The sequence below is a fragment of the Rhinolophus ferrumequinum genome, chromosome 14 (genome assembly GCF_004115265.2).
Source record: "Rhinolophus ferrumequinum isolate MPI-CBG mRhiFer1 chromosome 14, mRhiFer1_v1.p, whole genome shotgun sequence".
Taxonomy (NCBI): domain Eukaryota; kingdom Metazoa; phylum Chordata; class Mammalia; order Chiroptera; family Rhinolophidae; genus Rhinolophus; species Rhinolophus ferrumequinum.
The window spans coordinates 40,003,951-40,027,228 of NC_046297.1; the positions used below are offsets into that span (position 1 = coordinate 40,003,951).

General features: G+C 35.5%; 2 protein-coding genes across 3 annotated transcripts in view; one reads left to right on the plus strand and one right to left on the minus strand.

Moving 5' to 3' along the window:
* Positions 1-9,214: 9,214 nt before the first annotated feature.
* RIDA (reactive intermediate imine deaminase A homolog) lies at positions 9,215-23,031 on the minus strand. The gene is made up of 6 exons (XM_033126516.1): positions 22,846-23,031; positions 14,995-15,100; positions 12,952-13,006; positions 12,675-12,743; positions 10,834-10,889; positions 9,215-9,797 (listed from the first exon to the last, which is right to left on the minus strand). The coding sequence occupies exons 1-6, from the start codon at positions 22,908-22,910 to the stop codon at positions 9,735-9,737; spliced, it is 414 nt and encodes a 137-aa protein (XP_032982407.1). The 5' UTR covers positions 22,911-23,031; the 3' UTR covers positions 9,215-9,734.
* Positions 23,032-23,091: 60 nt separating this feature from the next.
* The window catches only part of POP1 (POP1 homolog, ribonuclease P/MRP subunit), a 38,143-nt gene continuing 37,956 nt past the window's right edge, over positions 23,092-23,278 (plus strand). For both annotated transcript variants that reach the window (XM_033126514.1, XM_033126515.1), the window contains exon 1: positions 23,092-23,208. In XM_033126514.1, coding sequence (XP_032982405.1) covers positions 23,103-23,208 — 106 coding nt within the window. In that variant the 5' untranslated portion in view covers positions 23,092-23,102. The remainder of the gene's footprint in view (positions 23,209-23,278) is intronic.

The following is a 23,278-nucleotide window of genomic DNA, read 5'->3' on the forward strand; positions in this document are numbered from 1 at the left end:
AATCAATAAATGAATAATAAATACCAAGGGTTCCCATTTGTATTTCATTAATAAATAATATATTTAAAATATGAATTTGTGTAACACCAACATTTTCTTGTGAAGGCTTCTCAAGCTCAGTAACAAGCTATATAGTTGGTGTAGTTTGAAAAACAGCAGTATTTTTAGGTCAGAAAGTTATATAAATCAAGCTAAATTTTGTAATTCAAAGGTGTTTTTCCTGACCAATGGTGTTTTTATATAGTTATCTAGTAAGTAGCAAATGTCAGAGCTTAGTGTAAAATATGAATGATCACCTTAAAAACTGGAAATATGTTTTTGTTAAGTATCGACATAGTAGGATTAAGTTACTTAATAGGCATAAAAGTTCATTCTCTGTTGTGTGGATTTTTTTTCAATATTTAACACATAGTGAACAGATCTATTCAGAACTCATTCTTGAAAGAACTCTTTCTCAAAAACATTATAAAGTTGTAATGTAAACGTTTTCAAATTTCTATTAATCTCATTATTTTCCATTAGTGACTAAAATCATTCTCAGAAAATTTTGGAAATTTGTATAAATTTCTGGTACTTTCTATACTTTTGTCTTTGGCCTTTAATATGATTACTAAGACCTTTTTAGAAATTGTTCTTATTCTTTTAAATATACTAAGTTTTTTATTCAAAACATAGAAAACCGAAATGTTCTATCATATTTGAATATTCCAAAATTGAAATATTCCATCTAAATAATCTGTTAATTTTTTAAAGCAAGATTAAAATAATAAATGTCTGTAGTAAAACTCAAACCACTAAGCTATCCTTTTCTGCATTAAATTGTTTTTCTTTTGCCTAAGACGATAGCGTAGCAGAGTGCATTGTAATCCTAAATCCCCTGATTCAGAGGAGCTCATCAGTTTTGCCCTAGATTGAAAATGCACAGGTTGGAGAAAAGCCTTGAGCTGTTCATAATGAATCAATAGAAAACCTACCATCAGGGCTGGATTTTCCAGTCCTGGGGTGCCGTATAGCCACTTTGCAGCCCAATTTGTGTTCTACTAAGATAATTTCAGTATTTTCTATACCTGACTGGGGGGAAATGGTGAACAAATGAATGATTTACCAGCTAACATGCCCATTAGGGAGAGAATGTTTACCAGCAGAGGGTGCCACTTGCAAATCTAGGAAATCCCCAGTCTAGACTCCAAAACTCTTGGCTGGAAGTGCTCTGTATCCAGCCTCCCGAGGGACCCAAAGGACAGGAGTGTGTGGTCGGCCTGTGACCTTATTGCTTTTTCCGTTTAGACTTTGTAGTAAGAGCTCCTAATGTAGCTATTATAATAGCTTTGAGTAGTTAAAACACCCACACTGCTCTTAACAAACGCTTTATTCCACACTTGGCCTTGAATTAAGAATGGTTTTTAAAGGAAAATGTTTTTTCCCCATTTAACTAATCAAAGAGTTTTGGAATGTCATGGTCAAATAACCCTAGTAGGGTTTATATATCTCTACTTTTTTGGAAAATGCAATAGCTTATTAGAGCATCTAACATTACAAGCATTTCATTTTTATAAAGATAATTTGGTGACTTAATTCTGAATTGTTTCACAAGTGCCAGCAGTGTGACCATCATAAAGCCATTCATGTAGACTGTACACATTTGTAAGGTAAACGGAGAATGAGCTGCTTCTTTCTTTCCCCACATCAAGTAGCAAAGCATGGCTGTGTCGGGAAAGTTGAATGCATATACTTACAAGATGTCATTTAATCTAAAACTTTTCAACTCCTCTCATTTCCAGAGCTTATAAAGTTAGCAAATGTTTGGTTGTAATCTCAAGGTTTTAATTGCAGAAACAGAATCACTGTAATTTCAGAACAGCTGACAGGTATGGAATTTCTCTTTTCAGTTCTTATTACCATCGACAAAAGTTAGGAAACTCCCTGGCATTACTAATTCATATAGAGTCAACTTGGAAGCCTTTAGCTTTATTTCAGAACTACCACACAGCAAATTTATTGGGCAATATTTGAGAAATTGCAAGCTAACTACAACATTATTAATTTGTACCTAATGAAAGAAGTCTCTAGACACCAAAACCAATCTTTAATAACTATTGAAGGTGTTAGAAGGGTTGGTCCATATTCTATTAATCTAAATTATCCTTTCAGTTTAATAATGTGGTACTACCATGAATAAACACTGTACGCCTATGAACTACTGGGGACAGAGATCTGCAAGCCTCACCACTTTCCAGTGAAAGAGCTCTGAGAAACCAGCTAGGAATACTAATTGGAGCTTGAAATCTGCCTTTTTTTTTCTTGAACAATATAGATCTCAAATGTTTCTTAATAAAACTGTTGCAAAACATAATTCATATTATCATATAAATTTATGAAAAACGTAATGTATATATTATGTTGAATTGACTTATGAGACTCTGATTCCGAACACTTTAAAAAAAATTATTCAATGACAAGAGAAGAGGCTTTCCATGGCAGCTGTACTGTTGTAGTGGCTTTGGGTTTGGAGGCAGCTTCAGCCCCAGAACCTGACAAGGACTTACAAGACCCAAAGGTGACTTTTTCCAATCATCCTCACACTCATAACAATTCAGTGCGAGGAAAAACTAATAGTTTATTTCAACTAGTAGTTATTTAGTGGATTAGTATGCAATTGCTTCAAATTTTCTGGATATTAGAGTTTTGTTAAAAAGCTTTTTGGCAAAAATAGCACTACTTTTGTCTAAGTACTTGAATGTGACACAATGATTATTTAGGTAATAATTGCAAAGAAGGATTCCTTTAATAGTAAAACAGTTGTTTTTTCTTAATATAAAATGAATACATGCTCATGGTAGAAACTTCAGAAAATATAAGCTTTAAAAGATGACATCTAGGGGCAGCCGGATGGCTCAGTGGTTAGTGCGTGAGCTCTGGACAACAGGGTTGCAGGTTCAATTCCCACATAGGATGGTGGGCTGTGCCTCCTGCAACTAATGATTGAAAACAGCGACTGGACTTGGAGCTGAGCTGCACCCTCCACAACTAGACTGAAGGACAACGACTTGGAGCTGATGGGCCCTGGAGAAGCACACTGTTCCCCAATATTCCCCAATTAAAAAAAAAATTTTAAAAAGATGAAATCTAAATGTAACACATAATTCAATCAGTCAAAATCATTTTGATGTATATGTAGGATTATTATTATTTTTAGTGTTGCAATAACACGTTAGTTAAAGCACAACTGTTAATAGAACTTTGTCTATTGAACTTCTGAGAATAGAATCGCACTTCTGGATTTTCCTCATTGGGATCTATTTGATTTAATAGATTAAATAGAATGTTCCAATTATACTTGCTATATTAGTAAATATTGATTAACGCTATAGAGAGAGCCACTATGCCCAAGTATATTAGCACTTAGCTGACCACAATTTACGATAAATAATTTTTTATTGTTTTTGCATAAAACACTGGAACTAAATATTTTATTTGGAATTATTTTTACTTTCTAATTGCTGACCAAATGTTAAAGAAAAGATTGTAAGCTCTTTAGAGAGCAGCAAAAGTGCCTTACAGGACCTGGTACCAATTTGTCACTCTGTAAGTATTTGTTGATGACAAATGCTCTTTATTCTTATATAATCATGACTATTTCCTCAGAATTGAATATAATTGGCTGTAGGGAAAAATATGGCCAACATTTTTATAAAATTATTTTGTACTGCTTGTTCAATATTTACAATTTTGATTAAATAAATACATTATTAGAAATAATAAGTGTTTGAAATAGGTGTTTGAAAGGTTTTCTTTGTATATTTTTACCTGAATTTTATTATAAAACTACTTTTGACTGAGCTTAGTGTCTTTCAGGAAAAAAAAGTGTTCTTTAAATTACACACTATCAAAGGTAAGGAATATGATAACAGCAGGGAAATATGGGTGACTCTTTTTAGATATCTCATGATCATTTATTTAATAACATACTTCAAAGAGATTGCTATTTCTGTATGTTTGAAAGGCTAACATGCAATGTGTTCCATTTTACATTTAACAAAATCTAGTGATTCTCCTTCAGCGTGGAAAGAAGACTCAAAATCCCAACCCAGCCACTAACGAGTCAGCTAACTTGGGTAAGAGCATTTTATTTCCAGCTCTTTGATTCTGAGGTTTGAATTTGAAGTCATGGCCATGTATTGCTATGCCCCTTAGACCCAACCTGGCCAGATTTCCTACAGTGATTGGTTTAGGAAAGGGCCCCTAACCTGAGCTGGACCAATCAGAGGCTTCTCTGAGACTCTTCTGCCAGAGATATCAGGAGCTGATGTCTTCTGCTGCGGTTAGCACCCTGGCAGTCTGCGTGTCTGGGCCTGCAGCATCTTCCCCTGAGAGACAGATGGTGCCATGAGATTTCTGGAGCATGCATACCTAAAGCCAGCTGTACCCTGGGCTTCTGTAACATGAGCTTATGAACTTTTTTACCCCCGCTTATAGCTAGTTTGGGTTGGGTTTCTGTCATTTACAAATAAAAGAGTCTTAATAATAAAAATAGAAAGAGATGTCATAAATGAGCTGGAGAAAATAATAAATATTAAAGCAGAAATTAATGATCAAGAAAACAAAGATGTAATAGAAAGGATCAACAAAGCCAAAAAGTAAGATAAATAAAACTGATAAACTTCTGGGCAAGGCTGATTAAAAAAAAAACTAGAAGCCCAAATAAACTATTAGATGAAAAGGGTGCACTTGAATGTAGATACAAGAAATTAAAAATATACTTACAAATGTGAAAATTTAGATGAAGTGAACAAATGCTACAACAACATAAATGACCAAAACTCACTGAACAAACAACTAGAAAATATGAATGTTCCTGTTACCATGAAAGAAATTGAACAGTAGTTTAAAATTTCTTCCCAAAGAAAACACTAAGCCCAGTTTTATAGGTAAATTCTATCAAACATTCAAGGATAGATATTTACAACAATAAACCCTTTTATAGAAAAGCCAGTCTCACAGATGAACATAAATGTAAAGATCCTAAAGAAAATATACACTCTGAATTTGAGTGTATAAAACATACACATCATAAATATATGTGTGTACATGTAAATACATATATTGGCCAAATTGAATTTATTTTAGGAATGAGAGGTTGGTTCTACATTATACAAAAAGTAAGGAGGTAGATTTTACCATATTAGCAAATTGAATGAGAAAAATCATATGATGATCTCATAAATGCAGAAAAAATTCAATTTCAACAACAATTTTAAATTCCAATGTCACCTCAGTGAGCCCTTCCCTTCTCACTGACTTTATTAAATTTGTAATCCCTAATACTCTCCAACTTCCCTTGCTTTGCTTTTTCCCATACCTATGTTGTGTTAAAAAATCTAACATAATTTTTCATGTCTTTTTAAAACCTTTTTAAAAATTGTGGTTAAAATATACAAAACAAAATTTACCATTTTAACTATTTTCAGTGTACAATTCAGTGGCATTAAATACATTCACAATGCTGTGCAATCATCACCATTATTTCCAAAACTCTTTCATCACTCCCAGCAAACTGTACCAATTAAGCAATAGCATCCATTGCCCTATTTAATGCTCATCTAGTTTCTGTCACTATGAGTTTGCCTAATATATAGTTTACTTGCTTTGTTTATTGTCAGTTCATTAGAAGTTAAGTTCCCTGAGGGCAAGAATTTTTGGCTGTTTATTGCAGAATTCACAGCACTCATGACAATTTCTGGTTTATTAAATATTTGTGGAAAGAGAAAAGAAGGGAGGAAGGAAGGAAAAAAAGGAAAAAGGAAGGAGTTTGAGCAAAGTAAGGCTAGAAAGAAACTTTCTTGATCTAATAAAAGGAATATAAAAACCTATAGCAAGCATCGTACTCAATGGCGAAATGTTAAAAACATTCCTCAATGGCTAAAAACACAATGTATTTCATTTTTGTTTTACTTCAGAAACTTGTAAAGGTAAACAATATTTTGTTTAATGATTCAAACATATATGATAAAAGAAGAAACAATAAATGCAAAATTAAGGACATTGGTTTCCTCTGAGATGGGAGGGAAGGGGACAGATTGGAGCTCACATCTGGTCTTCTACAGCAATAACAATGTTCTTTTTTCAAACTGTGGTGGAAATGTGGGTGGTTAACATTTTTTTGTATCTACTCAGTATTAAAAAAATTTAAACCATAATACTGACTGAAAAAAAGCAAGTCAGATGAATTATATTCAGTACGTTTTTTTTAAACATAAAATTCAAAATCAGGCAAAATTAAATGAACATTTGTATGCATAACTTCTATGTGACAAAACTATTAAGAAAAGCAAGAATGATTAACACAAAATTTAGGACTGCAGTTACCTTCGGGGAAAGTGAGGCAAATAGGACTGAGAATGGCTTGTTGGGCTTTGAAAGTATCGGTGAGGTTTCTTTCTTAAGCAATTTGTAGGTGTCAATTTTATTATTCTCTACACCAAGCGTATATTTTATATAACTTCTTTGATAAGTATGAAATAATTAATAATAAATTGGTTTTGATGGGTAACAAGTTCAGTTGTTAACCTAGATAAATTTTATCACTTGTCAACATTTTTCTTAGCATTGATTTTTGGGGGAAGTGTTTGTCACTTGCTGATTTTCCTGTCTTTATATTTTTCGGATGTACCTCTCTGGAGCTAACTATGTGCCTAGGAGCTAACTATGAGCAACATTTTTTAACGGAAAGAGGAAACCTTTCAGTTAACACTCTTCCACAGACTGCATTACTACAGTCCTTAAAAAAAATTTGAGTATTTTTATGTAGAGTACCCATATATTCTCTTCCTCTCCCAGCCGCAGTTTCCCCAGTTATTAACACAATGTTATTTAATTACTCTTTAGTTCACACTTAGGGTTCACTCTTTGTGTTATGGTTTTGACAAATGCGTAACACGTATCCACAATTACAGTAACAAACAGAATAGTTTCATGGCCCTAAAACTCTTGTGCTCCACGTCTTCATCCCTCCCCTACCACACCCAAACACTTGGCAACCATTAATCTTTATTCTGTCTCCATAGTTTTGCCTTTTGCAGGTCATGTAGTTGGGATCATGCCTTTTCAGATGGGCTTCTTTCACTTAGCAACATGCACTTAAGGTTCCTCCAAGTCTTTTCATGGTTTGAGGCTCTTTCGTTTTATTGTCAAATAATAGCCTTCGATCATCATCCTCGCTGTGTGCCAGGCATTATTCTAAGTGCTTTATACATATTAATTTATTTAATCCTTACAACAACTTTATAAGGGAGGTACTAATAATATCCCCATTTTACAGGTGAAACAGAGGAGACATTTTATAGAACACAACACAGAGCTTAAATAAGTTGCCCAAAGTGGGTGGAATAGGACTTGAACTCAAGTACTTTGGTTCTAGAATCCATGCCCTCAACAACTATATTATACTGCTTCATATAAAAAATGTCTACTTATCACCTGATCTTGTTTATGAATTCAGTGCCATACTCCCCAACTCTACCTACTTGAAGAGACCTCATACTTAATCTTTTGTTAATACATTTTATTATCTAAATAGCAGAAATTTTCCAACCTAGCCCATTATTCCATATGGTGATTAATAATGATTAAATACTGCTGAAAAGTGACAGCATTTTGAACCTTTGCTATATACTAGACACACTAAGTACTTCTCATATGTATCATCTTAATTCTCATGACAGCCATTTGAGGAGCAATTATCTCTCAGGAAACTGAAGCTTAAAGAGGTTAAATAACTAGCTAAAGGTCACAGAGCTCAGTTATAGATCTGGGCATAGAACGCCATTGGTATTACTCCAAAGTGTGCTCTTAAAACTGCAGTTCTTAATTGCTTCTAGTATCTTTTGGTTGACCGAGCTTCTCAAATTAGAATGACATTTCTGAAATAACCTAAAAAAATATGTATACGTAAGGATGTTATCTGTATGTGTATGCTTAAGAAATTATGGCAATATTGCTGTAATATATAATAGACATGTATCCTATAATGACGTTTTGGTCAATGCCGTGGTCCCATGAAACTTTACTATAGCTGAAAAATTCCTATCACCACAGCTGTTGTAAGGTCACAGAGCAACACACTACTCACGTGTCTGTGGGGATGCTGGTATAAGCACACCTACTGCACTGCCAGTCATATATTAGGTTGGTGCAAAAGTAATTGCGGTTTTTGCAATTTTTTTTTTTTTAACCTTTTAAACTGCAATTACTTTTGCACCAACCTAATAGAAGTATAGCACAATTATGTACAGTACATAGTACTTGACATAATGTTACTGGTTTATGTATTTATTATACTACACTTTCTCATCATTATTTTGGAGTGTGCTCTTTCTACTTGCAAAGTTTGCTATAAAACAGTGTGCCGTGTCACACTGGCAGCAGCCTCATACATCTTGTTTACCGAGTCTCTGATTGCATCATTTTCTCTTATGCTTGATTTAATCTCATATTGCACATGCTGTACCGGCCTGTAGCCTAAGAGCAATAGGCTATATCATCTAGCCTAGATGTGTGGTAGGCTAGACCACGTAGGCTTGTGTGAGTGTACTCTATGATGTTTGCTCAATGACAAAATCGCCTAACGATGATTTTCTCAGAACGTATCTCCGCTGGCACATGACTGTAACTTTGAAAACAACAAACTGTTTGGAGAAATGGTTAAATTACCTAAGGTATAACCACACAAAAGAACACTGCTACGTCTTCAAAAATGGGTAGATCTATATGTATTTCTATGGAAGATCTTCAAGACAGAAGACAGTATCTGTAGAATAATATATAAAGTTTCTTTTATGTAAACAAATCAAAACCAAGCTAGATGACCAAATACATAATGAGTAGAAAACTATCTGCTGGTTACATTCAAAACTCTTAGCAGTGGCTCTCTTTGGAGAGGTAAGTGGAATGGACAGTGATGGAGACTTTTATTTTTTAATTCATATAATTTTGTACTGGAATTTATTCTACATTATGGAGGTATTCATGTAGCAGTTGTGCAAAAATGTTAAAAGACTTTAAAGAACAAACACAAAATGGTTACACGTAGTCTCATTACAACAGTGTAAAAATGTACAAAGTCAGAAATAAGCTTTGAAAAAAGAAGCATGGTCCCCCCATCCTTAATTAGGTAATGTGTTCTAATGTATAAATAAGTGAACAGAATCACACCAAGGAACATTTGCATGTCTATTTTATTTCCGTTAGAAAAATATTAGCTAAGTAAAATTTTGGTCCATTTTTTTTTTCCTTTACCTCTACCATTCAAACTTAAATCTTTAATTTTATTCAAGTAAAAGCAGAATCATATATCTGACATGAGAACTAAATATTCACACCATTAAATTAATAGGATTTAACTGAATTAGGTGTATTCCTTATTATTTCTCAGGAATAGTAACTCATCTTTCCTGCATATTATTTCCCTTTACTTTTATTTATTTAAACTGTGCAATGCAAAGGTGTCTCTTTTCTCACATCCAATAATGTGAGTGTGCATAAATGTACTTTATAATATCAGTAACTAGATTCATTATCTAATCTTTAATTCATATTCAATCCCCCTTATTATACGGTATTTCCATAATACTTCAAATATTTTTGTCAGTCTAACAGTTTCCAACATTGATAATCAAAGTTAAGATGTTAATTTAAAAACATTATTAATTTTCCAGACTTAATAACACCAGGCTCCCTTAGAGTGATGCTGTTGTCAGAGGGCCTTGGACAGCTACTGCTTCAATCTCAACGCGGCCTCCCTGTAAGGAAAATAAAGAAACAGTGTTTAGATCCTTTTTTACACATTAACAGAGGTCCATACTGTGTTTCCCCGAAAGTAGGACCTAGCTGGACAATCAGCTCTAATGAGTCTTTTGGAGCAAAAATTAATATAAGACAGGGTATTATATTATTATTTTATATATATATATTATATTATGTTATATTATATTGTATTATACTATACTATATTATATTATATTGTACCCGGTCTTATATTATAGTAAAATAAAACTGGGTCTTATATTAATTTTTGCTCCAAAAGACGCATTAGAGCTGATTATCCGGCTAGGTCTTATTTTCGGGGAAACACAGTAATACCTACTAAAAACGTACAACTAACAGGAATACAGCATTTTTTAACATTAAACTTTGCAAAGAAAGAAAGAAGAGGGAAACATTTACTAAGAACCTCTGATAGGCCAGATTACAGTGCTGATCATGTTCGTACACGTTAGTTCATGTGATTCTCACAGCAGCTCTATTAGACCGGTATTCTCTTCTCAATCCAGAGATTGATACATGGAAGCTCAGAAAGGTCATTTAACCTGTCCCACGGCACAAAGGTAAATGGCAGAGGTTCAAACCCACATCTTGTGATCCCAAGTTCAGAGCTCCTAACACCTTAACAAGTTTGATGACACTGATCATTCCAAGTAACAACCACTAAAAGCAATAAAAATACCACTTACAAACCTGGCTCACTTTATATAGTCTCTAAGTAACATAAAACAATATAGCTGCTGTTTCACTTTTTCTCACAGTTTAAGTACTCTGTTATGTCCATATGTGGCCTTAATTTTTTGAATTTTTAAGACAAATTTAAAAAATTTCTTAAGTTTCTTAATTTTTCCCTACGCATGTAATATTGGGTGTTTCCTTTTAGACTTTAAGTTCCTGGAAATTAGGGACTATTTCTTTCTTTTAAAAAATTTCCTGCTACAGTGCTTAGTTAGAGTCAGAAAACAATGTAGAAATTTAAAATTGTGTTCATTGGTTATTTTAAAGTGTACTTACTTTAGGCAAAGCAGCAACCTGGTAAGCAGCTCTTGCAGGAAAATTACTCTTGAAATCTAAAATTAAAAGAATTTCATTTCAGTTTTCAGATAGTGTATTGTTACTCAGTACAGCATAATCAAGACTCTGGAAAGTGCTTCATAGATTTCTCAGTTCTTAGACATAAGCAACATTGAGAAAAAGAACGTCACATTCATATTTGTTTGGTAAAATATTTTGCCATATGACTCCTATGATATTTAATACTTTTAAAATGTATTAGCTTTCGGGAAAAAATGAAAACACTCACATACAAGGTCTGACAATTAAGTCTGCGAACTAGTTGCAATGGTGTTGCTAACATTTTTTGATATCAGAGGGATTATTCATTATGAATTTGTACCAACTGGACAAACAGTTAACCAAGTTTACTATTTGGAAATGCTGAAAAGGCTGCGTGAAAAAGCTAGATGACCTGAACTTTTCACCAACAATTCATGGCTCTTGCATCACGACAATACACAGCACTGTAAACAAATAACTGCATTGCAACACCCTCCTTACTCACCTGATCTGGCCCCCAATGACTTCTTTCTTTATCCGAATATGAAGGAAATATAGAAAGGAAGACATTTTGATGATATTCAGGACATCAAGGGTAATACGACAGCACTGATGGCCATTCCAGAAAAAGAGTTCCAAAATTTCTTTGAAGGGTAGACTAGGCACTGGCTTCATTGCATAGCTTCCCAAAAGGAGTACTTTGAAGGTGACCGCAGTGATATTCAGCAATAAGGTATGTAGCACTTTTTCCAGGATGAGTTCGCGAACTTAATTGTCCTACCTCGTACTCTGATACTTTGATTTTGTTTGATATGAATGGAGTTTTGTTTTTAAAGTGATAGTTATAAAAGTTATCGAAATAGGGAACAACTGTCCATCCCCAGAAATTTTGACAGGTGATTACACTGCTAACTTTGGTTTACTCTAGCCCTTTCTTCAGGACAGAATAAGTAATGATGCTTTGTCCATGTTATATCTTTGTCTCATCTCACCAGTTGGTAGGGACACCCATTTTCCTCACTAAGACAACAATGTTAATAAATATAGATAACATTTACTGAGTACTTACAACACGCCAACATCTGTTCTAATGTGTTTACATGCTGTATTAACTCATTTAAGCATTCCAACAACCCTATAAGGTTTTATCCCCATTTTGCATATGAGGAAACCAAGGTATAAAAATGTTAAGTAACTAGCTAATGATTCTGAGAGACACTATAGAGATGGTTGCTAACCACGTCACAGCAATAATAAATATAATTTGTGTTTAAGAAAAAATTATTAGGAGGGCTTAAAAAGCCTGAGAAGGGTGTAACAGAATTAAGCTTTAGGAAAATAGATTTGTAGGGTTGTAGTATATTATTCTAAGGAATGCAATAGAAATATCTTGGATCTTTTTCATGGGGGCACACGTATGTATCTAATCAGACTATTCATTTTTTTAGGACAGGGTCTATGACCAACCATTTCTTTAGCATCTCCTATCACTCTTAATTCATAATGGACACACTTTAAGGTTAATAGATTAATTTCTCTCTCTCTCTCTCTCTCTCTCTCTCTCTCTCTCTCTTTAAATTGGGGAATATTGGGGAATAGCGTGTTTTTCCAGGACCCATCAGCTCCAAGTCAAGTCATTGTTGTCAATCTGGTTGTGGAGGGCGCAGCTCACTGGCCCATGTGGGGATCGAACCTGCGACATGGGTGTTATGAGCACTGCGCTCTAACCAACTGAGCCAACTGGCCGCCCCGATTCATTTCTCTTTAATGAAAAATAGTAATAAAGCCAAATTACTTACACTGTTTGTAGATTTCATTGACAGTACCGAAGTCATTTATGTCAGCCAGCAAAACAGTTGTTTTCACCACTAGAAGATACGTACATTGTCATTAGGTTTAGCTATTTGGTCTGATTCAAAACATTACTTAGAAAACAGAATATGGTACTATGGCTCTCTTGATTAAAATGATACTGAAATTAAAACAACTTTAAAAAGCAACAAAGATATGGCATGATATGTCAAAAAGACCAAAGAAACATCAACTAGAAATGTGATGTAATACCAAGTTGCTCACCATTAGTGAAGTCACAGCCTGCAGCTTTCAGAATTTCACCCATGTTTTTAAGGGCCTGTGAACCAAGGCAAGAAAGGCCTGAGGCACTGATGTTATATTAAAGCTTTAATGCAATTAATCATATTTTACTAATACCTCCTTAAATCATTTATGCTGAAGAAAAATTCTCCCTTTCTAGGAAATTCTACTCTTTCTAGGCTACCTCTAAATAAATCTAAAACAAAGCAGGCTAGGCCATACAACTAAATTAATATTAAATTGTTACATGATAAAATAAAACCAAGATGCAGAATAGCATGCACAATAAGCTACCATCTGTGTGTGTGTGTGTGTGTGTGTGTGTGTTTGTGTGTATGTGAACATTTATGCTGGTACAAGCATTGACTGTCTCTGGAAGGATGTATAAAAAACTAGAAACAGGGCCGGCTCGGTGGCTCAGGTGGTTGGAGCACCGAGCTCCTAACACGGAGGTCACTGGTTTGATTCCCACATGGGCCAGTGAGCTGTGCCCTCTGCAGCTAAAATTGTGAACAATGGCTCTCCCTGGAGCTGGGCAGCCGTGGGCTGCCGCAGGCTGCTGTGGGCTATCGAGTGCTGCCATGAGTGTCGGGCAGCCATTGTGAGCAGTCAGCAGCCCACAAGAGCTGCGAGCAGCAGACTGACGACCAGAGACCCAGCCGGGGGCGAGGGGGCAAGGCTCATAATACCACCATGGGCCAGGGAGCTGTGTCTTACACAACTAGACTAAGAAACAGCAGCTGGAAGAAGGTGAAAAAAAAAAGGAAATTAGGAACAGTGGTTACTTCTGATGAAGGAAGCTGGAGTGAGGGGGGAATAATGGTGGGAGACATCTTTTCACTGTCTATGCTTTTTTTATAGGTTTTGAATTTTTTTTGCCATACCCACATATTATCTATTTAATTATTTTTTAAAAAACAAAAATATCATCAAATGATACATGACCAGTAAAGTGGAGAGGAAGAATGAATTGAAAAAATAAGTTAAGGAAAAGGTGAAAAACTGGTATTTTCTCTAAGTCCAGAATGTGACATACATAATTTACAAATACATACTGTTTCTGAGAAAAAGGAAAAAAAGACTCTTTAAAGTCAAATATTGCTTTAAGGGAAAACATGTTTTAATGCTTGCTAGCTCATACTTATCCTCAAAGTGATACAGAGTTAGTAACCCCAGGAATTCTTTCTGTTTTAGCTTAGTGGATATTGGCTGAGAACTTCACACATTCCAGCACTGAGGAAGAAACTTCAACCCAATCTTTTTACTCACAAAAGGAGACAGCGTCTTATCATATTTCAGGCAGATTATTCCACTGAAGGAAAACCAAGAAGCAATTCACTTACAAGAATTACGCGTATTTATTTTAACTAGCTCCTTATGGATGGACATTTAGGTTGTTTTCTGTCTTTGGATATCACAAATGACTCAGTGAATGCATTAAATTACAAATTAATTCTACTTATTGGATTAGAATTATATTTCCCATTCTTATTTAGAAAAACATACTGCATGTAATCTTTGACATTTCTCTCTTACTAACAAATGTTGACTTTTACTTCTACGGTGGTGGGGTTGTTTGTCAGGTCAGTGGCCTTGATAAGAAAATTTCCCAATCCACATGGAAGTGGCAAAATGTCATCTGATTTCAATAATTCAGGGTTTCCCCACCCCAGATTTACTGAGATATAACTGACATGTAACATTGTTTTAGGCATATAACATGATAATTTGATATATGTATATAATGTGGAAGGATTACCACAGTAAGTTTAGTTAATATTCAATAATTCAGGTTTAAAGTAACTCATCTTGGAAGAAACAATCTTTTTTCTTTTTTTTGGTTGTTAAATGATTCATCAAATTTCCAACTGTCTACTGACATAAAATTGTCTTAAATCAATCAGTAACTTGAAAAGTAACTTATCTAGTAATCTCTCTAAAACAAATCAGCCAAGTGGATTCTTAATACTCCTCAGTATTAAAAAGTAGTAGAGAAGGAAACTTCAAATATGTAAAATGACTTACTTGTTTAGCTTCTTCTGTTACCCCTCCTGGCACAAGTTGTCCACTTGAAGGGTCCATGCCTATCTGGCCTGAAATGTAAATGGTCCTGTCGACTAACACAGCTTGACTGCAATAAATGGAAATCGGTGTATATATAAAATATAAAATATAAAATTCAATGCTAAAAGATTTCTTTGCTAGAACACAAAAAGCACAAAATGTAAAATAAAAAAATTGATAGCTGGACTTCATTAAAATGAAAAACTTTTGCTTGTTGAAAAACATCTTTAGGAAAATGAAAACACAAGTCACAGATTGGGGGGAAAATATGTGCAAAACATGTATCTTACAAAAGACTTGTATCTAGAATATATAAAGAACTCTTAAAACTCAGTAATATAACTTCCCAAAAATGAGCAAATGATTTGAACATATACTTCACAAAAGACTTATGCAGAGCTAAGGAGTGCTGCACATGAAAGATGCTCAACATTATTAGTCATTAGAGAAATGGAAAGCAAAAGCACAGTAAGATACCACTCCACACAACAGGATAGCATTGATAACAACAAGCGTCGGTCAGGATGTGGGGCAACTACAACCCCCATACACTGTCAGCGGGAATGCCAAACAGTACAGACAGTTTGGAAAATAATTTGGCAGTTTCTTATAAACAAACATACACTTAACATATAACCCAGCAATTTCTTTCCTAGGCAACTACCCAGAAGAAAAGAGTATGTGAATGTTAAGAACAGTATTATTCATGATTGTAAAAAGAAAAACAAAATAAAAAAACACCCACTGATAGATTCAACTAAAGCCTATATATTATTTGATGCCACTTACATGAAATTCTGGAAAAGACAAAAAGAATAGCAGCAGAAAGCTAAGTGGCTGCCTGGAGCCAGGGGTAGGGGTGGGGACTGACCACAAATGGGTACAAGGGAATTTCCGGGGGTGATGGAAATGTTCCAAAACTTGATGTGGGGGGCAGCCAGATGGCTCAGTTGGTTAGAGCAGGAGCTCTCAACAACAAGGTTGGTGGTTCAATTCCCGCATGGGATGGTGGGCTGTGCCCCCTGCAACTAGATTGAAAACAGCGACTGGACTTGGAGCTGAGCTGCGCCCTCCACAACTAGATTGAAGGACAACGACTTGGAGCTGATGGGCCCTGGAGAAACACACTGTTCCCTAATATTCTCCAATAAAATAAAAATAAATAAACACATTTATTGTTATTAATCAATAATAATTATTTTTAAAAAACTTGATGTGGTAGTAGATGCATGACTCTACACTTTTAACAAAATTCATGGAACTCTACATTTAAAATGTGTGAATTTTATTTTTTTAATTTATTGGGGTGACAATTGTTAGAAAAATTACATAGATTTCAGATGTACAGTTCTGTATTACATCATCTATAAACCCCATTGTGTGTTCACCACCCAGAGTCAGTTCTCCTTCCATCACCATATATTTGATCCCCCTTACCCTCATCTCCCACCCCCCACCCCGTTACCCTCTGGTAACCACTAAACTATTGTCTGTGTCTATGAGTTCTTGTTTCTCATTTGTTTGTCTTGTTCTTTTGTTGTTTTTGGTTTATTTACCACATATCAGTGACATCATATGGTTCTCTGCTTTTTCTGTCTGACTTATTTAAAATGGGTGAGTTTTATAAGTAACTTATATCTCGATAAAGCTGTAAAACAAACTAAAAAGAGCAATGCCAGGAGCACTGTAAGGAAATAATTATTCTCAAACAAGATTAATGACTGCTTGTTGAAGGGTCAATTAAGAATCCACCTGTGAGGGTACACTTCACTTCTGCAGTGCTTACTTTTGAAACTGGCTTTTTTTTGGTAACGAGGATACTAAATTTCAGAATTAGAATAAAATCAAAGAAAGAAGAATAAGCTAAGCTGAGATCTGAAAAAAAGCCAAATAAATCAACTTCAAAAAAATTTGTTAGTTTCTGGATAAAGAAAGCTCCTGTTATTTATGTTTTAAATTGTGGAGATACGCACACACACACAAATCACTATTTTAATCATTTTAGGAATATAATTCAGGGGTATTAAGTACCCCCATTTTTAAAATGTTGATAAAGAAACATTTATATTATTTTAAATTTAGAAGCAATATTTGTTTGTACCATTTAAAACAGGATATTCTCATTTCTAATCTAGTTCCCTATATTTTGTTTTCTAACATGCTCCACTTTCCTATCTTTTATTTCAGGTTTCCCCTGATTTTCCCAACCATATCTTTTTTCTTTATAATTTTAAATATAAAACATATTTTTTTCTTAAGTTTTTGAACAAGAGAACATTCACATGGTTCAAAAAATCCAGAAAATATACAAAAAAAATCACAGTGAATACTCTCGTCTATCCTTATCCTCCATCTATTCAGTTCAGACATAGTCATTGCTCTTCTTTATATAGTCTTCCAAAGATTCTTCATGCATATATGAAGAACAATGAATATAAATTTCTCCCCCCATTTACAAACAGTGTTCTACATTTTGCTTTTTTCACTCAACAGTATATCATGATCTTTCCATAACTATACCTAGACTGCTTCCTCATTCTTGTAACAGTTGCGTAGTGTTTCATTGTATGGATGTACTTTATTTAAGTAGTTACCAGTGATTCCAATATTTTGCTACTGTAAACAAAACTACACTGAAAACCATCACACACACACACACCATTTTCCCTGAACAAGTAACTGAGCCTTTCTTTCTTGTGAAGCCTAGGAGGTCCTCTGGTGGAGCCTTTCTTACACCATGCACAGGATCCGGCCTCATGTGACTGCTAGTTCTGTTCTAACCTATCTCCTAGGGTATGCCAGACTGTAAACTCCTTGAAGGCAGGGACAGTGTCTTACTTACTGTGTCTCTAACAGTGTAGGGCCTAGATGATTCCTTGCACGTAGTGGGCACACAATAACTTCTTGTTGATGTTTTACTCTCTAACCATTTAGTAGCTTAATCATGTTTGGTTGTCAGTAAAGTATCTTTTTAGGATGATCTACTGGTTTATAATGTGGGTTTTGCAAGACAAACAAATGAGAAACAAAAACTCATAGACACAGATAATAGTTTAGTGGTTACCAGAGGGTAAGGGGGGGGTGTGGGAGATGAGGGTAAAGGGGATGAAATATATGGTGATGGAAGGACTCTGGGTGGTGAACACACAATGGGATTTATAGATGATGTAATACAGAATTGTACACCTGAAATCTATGTAATTTTACTAACAATTGTAACCCCAATAAAAAAAAAATGTGGGTTTTGGAGAGCTGAAGAGGGTAGATTTAAACTTGGTACTGTGTGTCCCCGAAAATAAGACCTAGTCAGACAATCAGCTCTAATGTGTCTTTTGGAGCAAAAATTAACATAAGACCCGGTATTATATTGTATTATATTATATTGCTATTATATTACATAAGACCGGGTCTTATATTATAGTAAAATAAGACCAGGTCTTATATTAATGTTTGCTCCAAAAGACACATTAGAGCTGATTGTCTGGCTAGGTCTTATTTTTGGGGAAACATGGTATTAGGATTTAGAAAGTTTAGGAATTCTCCCTATCTGGCTTTCACCCTGGCCCACAAATTGATTAACTATTGAGTTTGTTAATATGTAAGCTTCTCTCAGGTTGAATAGTACCATCAGCTAACACTGTTTCTATTAACTGTCCTGTGTAGAATTAGGCTGTCCTCGGCCCTTTGCAAAGTACCTTTAACTCTCCCCATATCTGGAACATAGTTTAAGCCCTTATGCATTATCATTCATCAAAAACTTTATGACAGTAAGAAGGAATTCATTTATTCTCAGAAAATTAAAAACCCTCAAATAAAATATAAAAAAAAAAAGTAAGGCCTGGACCTCTGAGACTATCGGAGCTATGTGAGTTCTCTCTCATAGATTAGCAGAGATAGTTCACAAAAACAATGATAGTTGACCCTTCCTAAGCATAAGGATCCTACTACCCATAGACAGTCATCAGGCTCTAGAACATTTAAGTGTTCTACTCCCAAGTCAAAGGGTAATAATACTTTAGAAACATCCTAGTAATAATTCTCACATCATAATCTGTGACACATGGACTATCATTTCAAAATTTTATGACCATTTAGATGGTATGCAAACAAAATGGAAAGCAATGCAATAGCAATGTGATGTCGAAATCTCTCAAGGTTCTGTTGTGAAGTATTCCTGAAATGTGTTGAACTGATTAGCTAATTAGTGACAACACCCCATCCACCCCAATGCCAGGGACTGAAAGTTCAACACATTTGAATTTTTCCTGGAAAAGACCCAGAATTTTCAAAAAGTGCACTCACTACCAACTCCATGCATAAAATCTCATTTTCCAAATGGTTGTTAAAACACGTCCAATTAACTTTATCAGGACATAACTAGTTAGGTGGAGTATGTTTTTTTCTTCATAAAATATTGAAAATTAGCACCATTTCTAGTATCATTTTTGGATACAAAAAAGCACAAGAGGCACAATATCCTGGAAAGTCTCCACACAATGAAGCTGGTTGATGGCTTTCCTCTTGTCATACGGGCATATTCATGGAATGATTCCCTTCTCTTTTGCTTGCAGCTTTATAAAGATAGTTGACTCCCAGGTCAGTCAACCAGGGGTACTACTATCCTGCTTTCTTTCTTGAACAAAGTATATACTTGAGGAAGATATATGCTCCAGGCTCTGTGATCACTTTGCTTTGTTAAGGATCACTTTTATTCTGAGGTAAAAATAATGGGTGATTGAGGGATAAGCATTAGGGCATAAGGAGGAAGAAGATTACTGATTTTTTCTTTTACTGTAATATCCCTTATCTATTCTTAATATCTTCTCCTCAAATTACTATCAGAATTCTCTTCTTAAAAGAGATCAGATCATGTCACTTCCTCTTCAAAAACATTTGATGGCTCCTCAGTGCATTCACAATAAAGTTTATACTCTTCAGTTTAGCGTTGGAAACCATCACAATTCAGACCTTGTAACAGCTAATGTTTAGCAAGAGACAAAACAAAAATTCAAATTCAAAGTCTAACTCCTAACAAGTGTTTGCCAAAGCGTAGGTCACACACAAATACAGAATATCAGTAAGGAAATGATTTCCTTTCCATTCTCTTTCTTCATCTGAAAAATGGGGACTGTAATACTAGTAACTGTGTACATAAAGCACTGAGAACAGTGCCTACTGCTGAGTAAGCCTCAATAAAGGTTAGCAATTAAGAGTTCAATCCGCTAATTACATGGAGAAAACAAGTTAAAGAAACCTATCATTTTTAAAAAAAGAGAAAGGCCTTGGGTTTTGAGCCAACTGCAGTATCTAGCTAGAATTTAATAACATTTTTTATTCTATTGAGTTTATTTTTTACTGTTACTGCCTATTGGGTTTTCTATTTAGAGTACTGTCGTAAAGTTTGCTTTTTAAATTTGTAAAAGTGAGCCATCACAAAATAAAGTGTAAAGTAAATTATAATATAGGTGGTACACAGATTTGGCAAATGAAAAAAAGAGTTTAAAAAGAAAAGAAAAAAAGAGGAAAAGTGGTACTTGGATGACTAAATGTTACTCCAGAAAATCTTTATGCCATGTTTTCTTCTAGCTCTATACCTCAAGTCATTCACTCTAATTAGAATGCCCTTCACTCCACAACTTCCTGTTGAAGTCCTGAACAAAGTACAGTTCAACCCTGAACAATGTGAGGGTTAGGGGAGCCCACCCCCTCCCAACTGCTGAGAATCCAACTTTTGACTCCCCCAAAACATAACTACAAATAGCCTACCCTTGACTGGAAGCCTTACCAACAGCATAAATGGTTAACACATTTTGTACATAATATGTATTATATACTGCATTCTTACAATCAGGTAAGCTAGTGAAAAAAATGTTATCAATAAAATCATAAGAAAAATACATTTACAGTATTTATTGAAAAAAAGCCACGTATAAGTGGACCTGTGCAGTTCAACCCATGTTGTTCAAGGGTCAACTGTAATTTAAAAATCAAACTTTACAATAGTACTGTAAATGCAAATCCAACCTTCAAAACCCACCTCAAAGACTACCTCTCACTAGGAACCTTCCTAAATCTTCTGTCCCTCTGCCCAAGGTTAGCATCAAATTCTTTCTTTTCCTCTTTTGTCACCGCTCACCCAACCTCCATGTCCCCTCAGTCCCACTGCACTTTATTTCTAACCCTACTATAATAATTACTCATCTGCCACACGTAAGTGTAGGGCTTGTTCAAATTAAGCTCTGTCACTTGCAGACTGTTTGACCTTGGACAAGTTCACTTTGAGCTTCAGTTTTCTTTTTGTAAAGTGGGGATGGGACTTAAGAGAAGTTGGTCTGTTATGGTGCTTGCTATGCAACATGCACTAAATTAAAATGTTTGTTTTTCGTTTCCCGATATGTGTGACTGTCTTTCATACTGGATTGATTCTTACACATTTTTATATCTCCTGCAGTGTTTGGCAAATAGTAGGTACTCAATACATGTTTGTCATAGTTCAAGTGTTCCAGTTGCAGAAATTTTCCAGCTGTAGTTAACAGTGAACATACTACAGACTATTTTAAAAAGGAAAATGGAAAAAAGTTACAGGATATACTTTAGTGAAGAATTAAAAATAACAAAAGTAATATTAGGAAAAAAAGTCTCCAAGAATGCATATAAGGTCCAATAATTTTAAAGCTGAGACATTTTTAAGAAAACAAAATCTAAAAAAAAAAAAAGGAATTAAACTTTCAATTTAACAGTGCTTCTGTACACAAGATAGACTTCTGGCCAGTATACCTATTTTAACTAGAGCATGTCGGGCAATCTTAGAAAATGATCTTTCTTATGATTTGTATTTTATTTTAGTAGTGTGAAATAAACATGGGCAAAGAATTCATAAATATCACAATGCATTTATATATGTGCTGTAAAATCCAGGGTCGTGGGTAGATGTGCAAGGTTTTGCTAAGCATTTCTGTGAAAAGAACTCACCTCTCCCGAGGGCACCCACATCTGTGGATAGGATTTACTCCTTTGAATTAAGACAGAATTAGACCAAACATTATGCCAAGTGAAAGAGAAGTCAAGTCACAAAGGACCACATATTGTAGGATCCATTTACTATACATTTAGAACAGGCAAATCCATAGATACCAACAGTAGATTAGTGGTTGCCAGGGGCTGGAGGAAGAGAGTGACTGCTAATGGGTATAGGGTTTCTTTTTTGGGGTGATACAAATTCTGAGATTACATACAGTGTTTCCCCGAAAATAAGACCTAGCCGGAAAATCACCTCGAATGAGTCTTTTGGAGCAAAAATTAATATAAGACCAAGTCTTATATTAATTTTTGCTCCAAAAGACACGTTAGAGCTGATTGTTCGGCTAGGTCTTATTTTTGGGGAAACACGGTAGTGGTGATGGCTGCACTACTCTGTGAGTATAGTAAAAAAGTCACTGGATTGTACACTTTAAAGGGCTGAATTTTATAGGTATGTGAATTATATCTCAATAAAGCTGTTACAAAATAAATAAATAAAAAACAGACCACGTCTAACCCCAGAAACTTTCTGGCTGACTGCGCTCCCCCGTGAGGCAGTCCACCCGGGTCGGGGCAAAGTCTCCGGGAGCGCAGGCTTTGTGTCTTAGTGGGGTTCCTAACCCACTGTGGGTCCATGGGTGCGTTGCCCCGTTTCCCGAGTTAGGTTTCCTCAAGTGTTAGATTAGGTTGGCCCAGGCCCACCCCAGCTATGATCCGGGTGGTCACTGCCGAACAGCTCACCCCACACCCGACACGCCTGGGGTCCGACCGCGCTCCCACAAGCCTAGTTACCTGTAGGGACCAATGGCCCCTGGGGCTTTCGTGGTGCTGATCACCTTTCTGATCAAGGATGACATAGCTAATCTTTTTCCTTTGAGGCCTCTTGGAGAGAACTATCCGGTACACTACCCCAGCTCGCGACTACTGGACTATCCAGAGTCCAGCAGTGCCACCAGAAACAAGACGCCGGGGCGCGTTCGCTCAGCGTTCTGGGAGTTGTAGTTTCCTTGCGGCTCTCGGCCACGTGGAGACAGCGGTCGCACTGGCGCATGCTCCCTCCAGCTCTCTCACCGTTCACGTCGTTTTGGAGACTGTGGCGGAGCCTTGTCATTCTGACCGGGAAGCCCTGGCTTCCTCCGTCGGTTCGTCAAGCAGGTAGGTCATGAGGGGATGGTGTCTGTTAGGGTCCGCGACTTTGGGGGAGTGAGTGAGTGTGTGTGTGTGT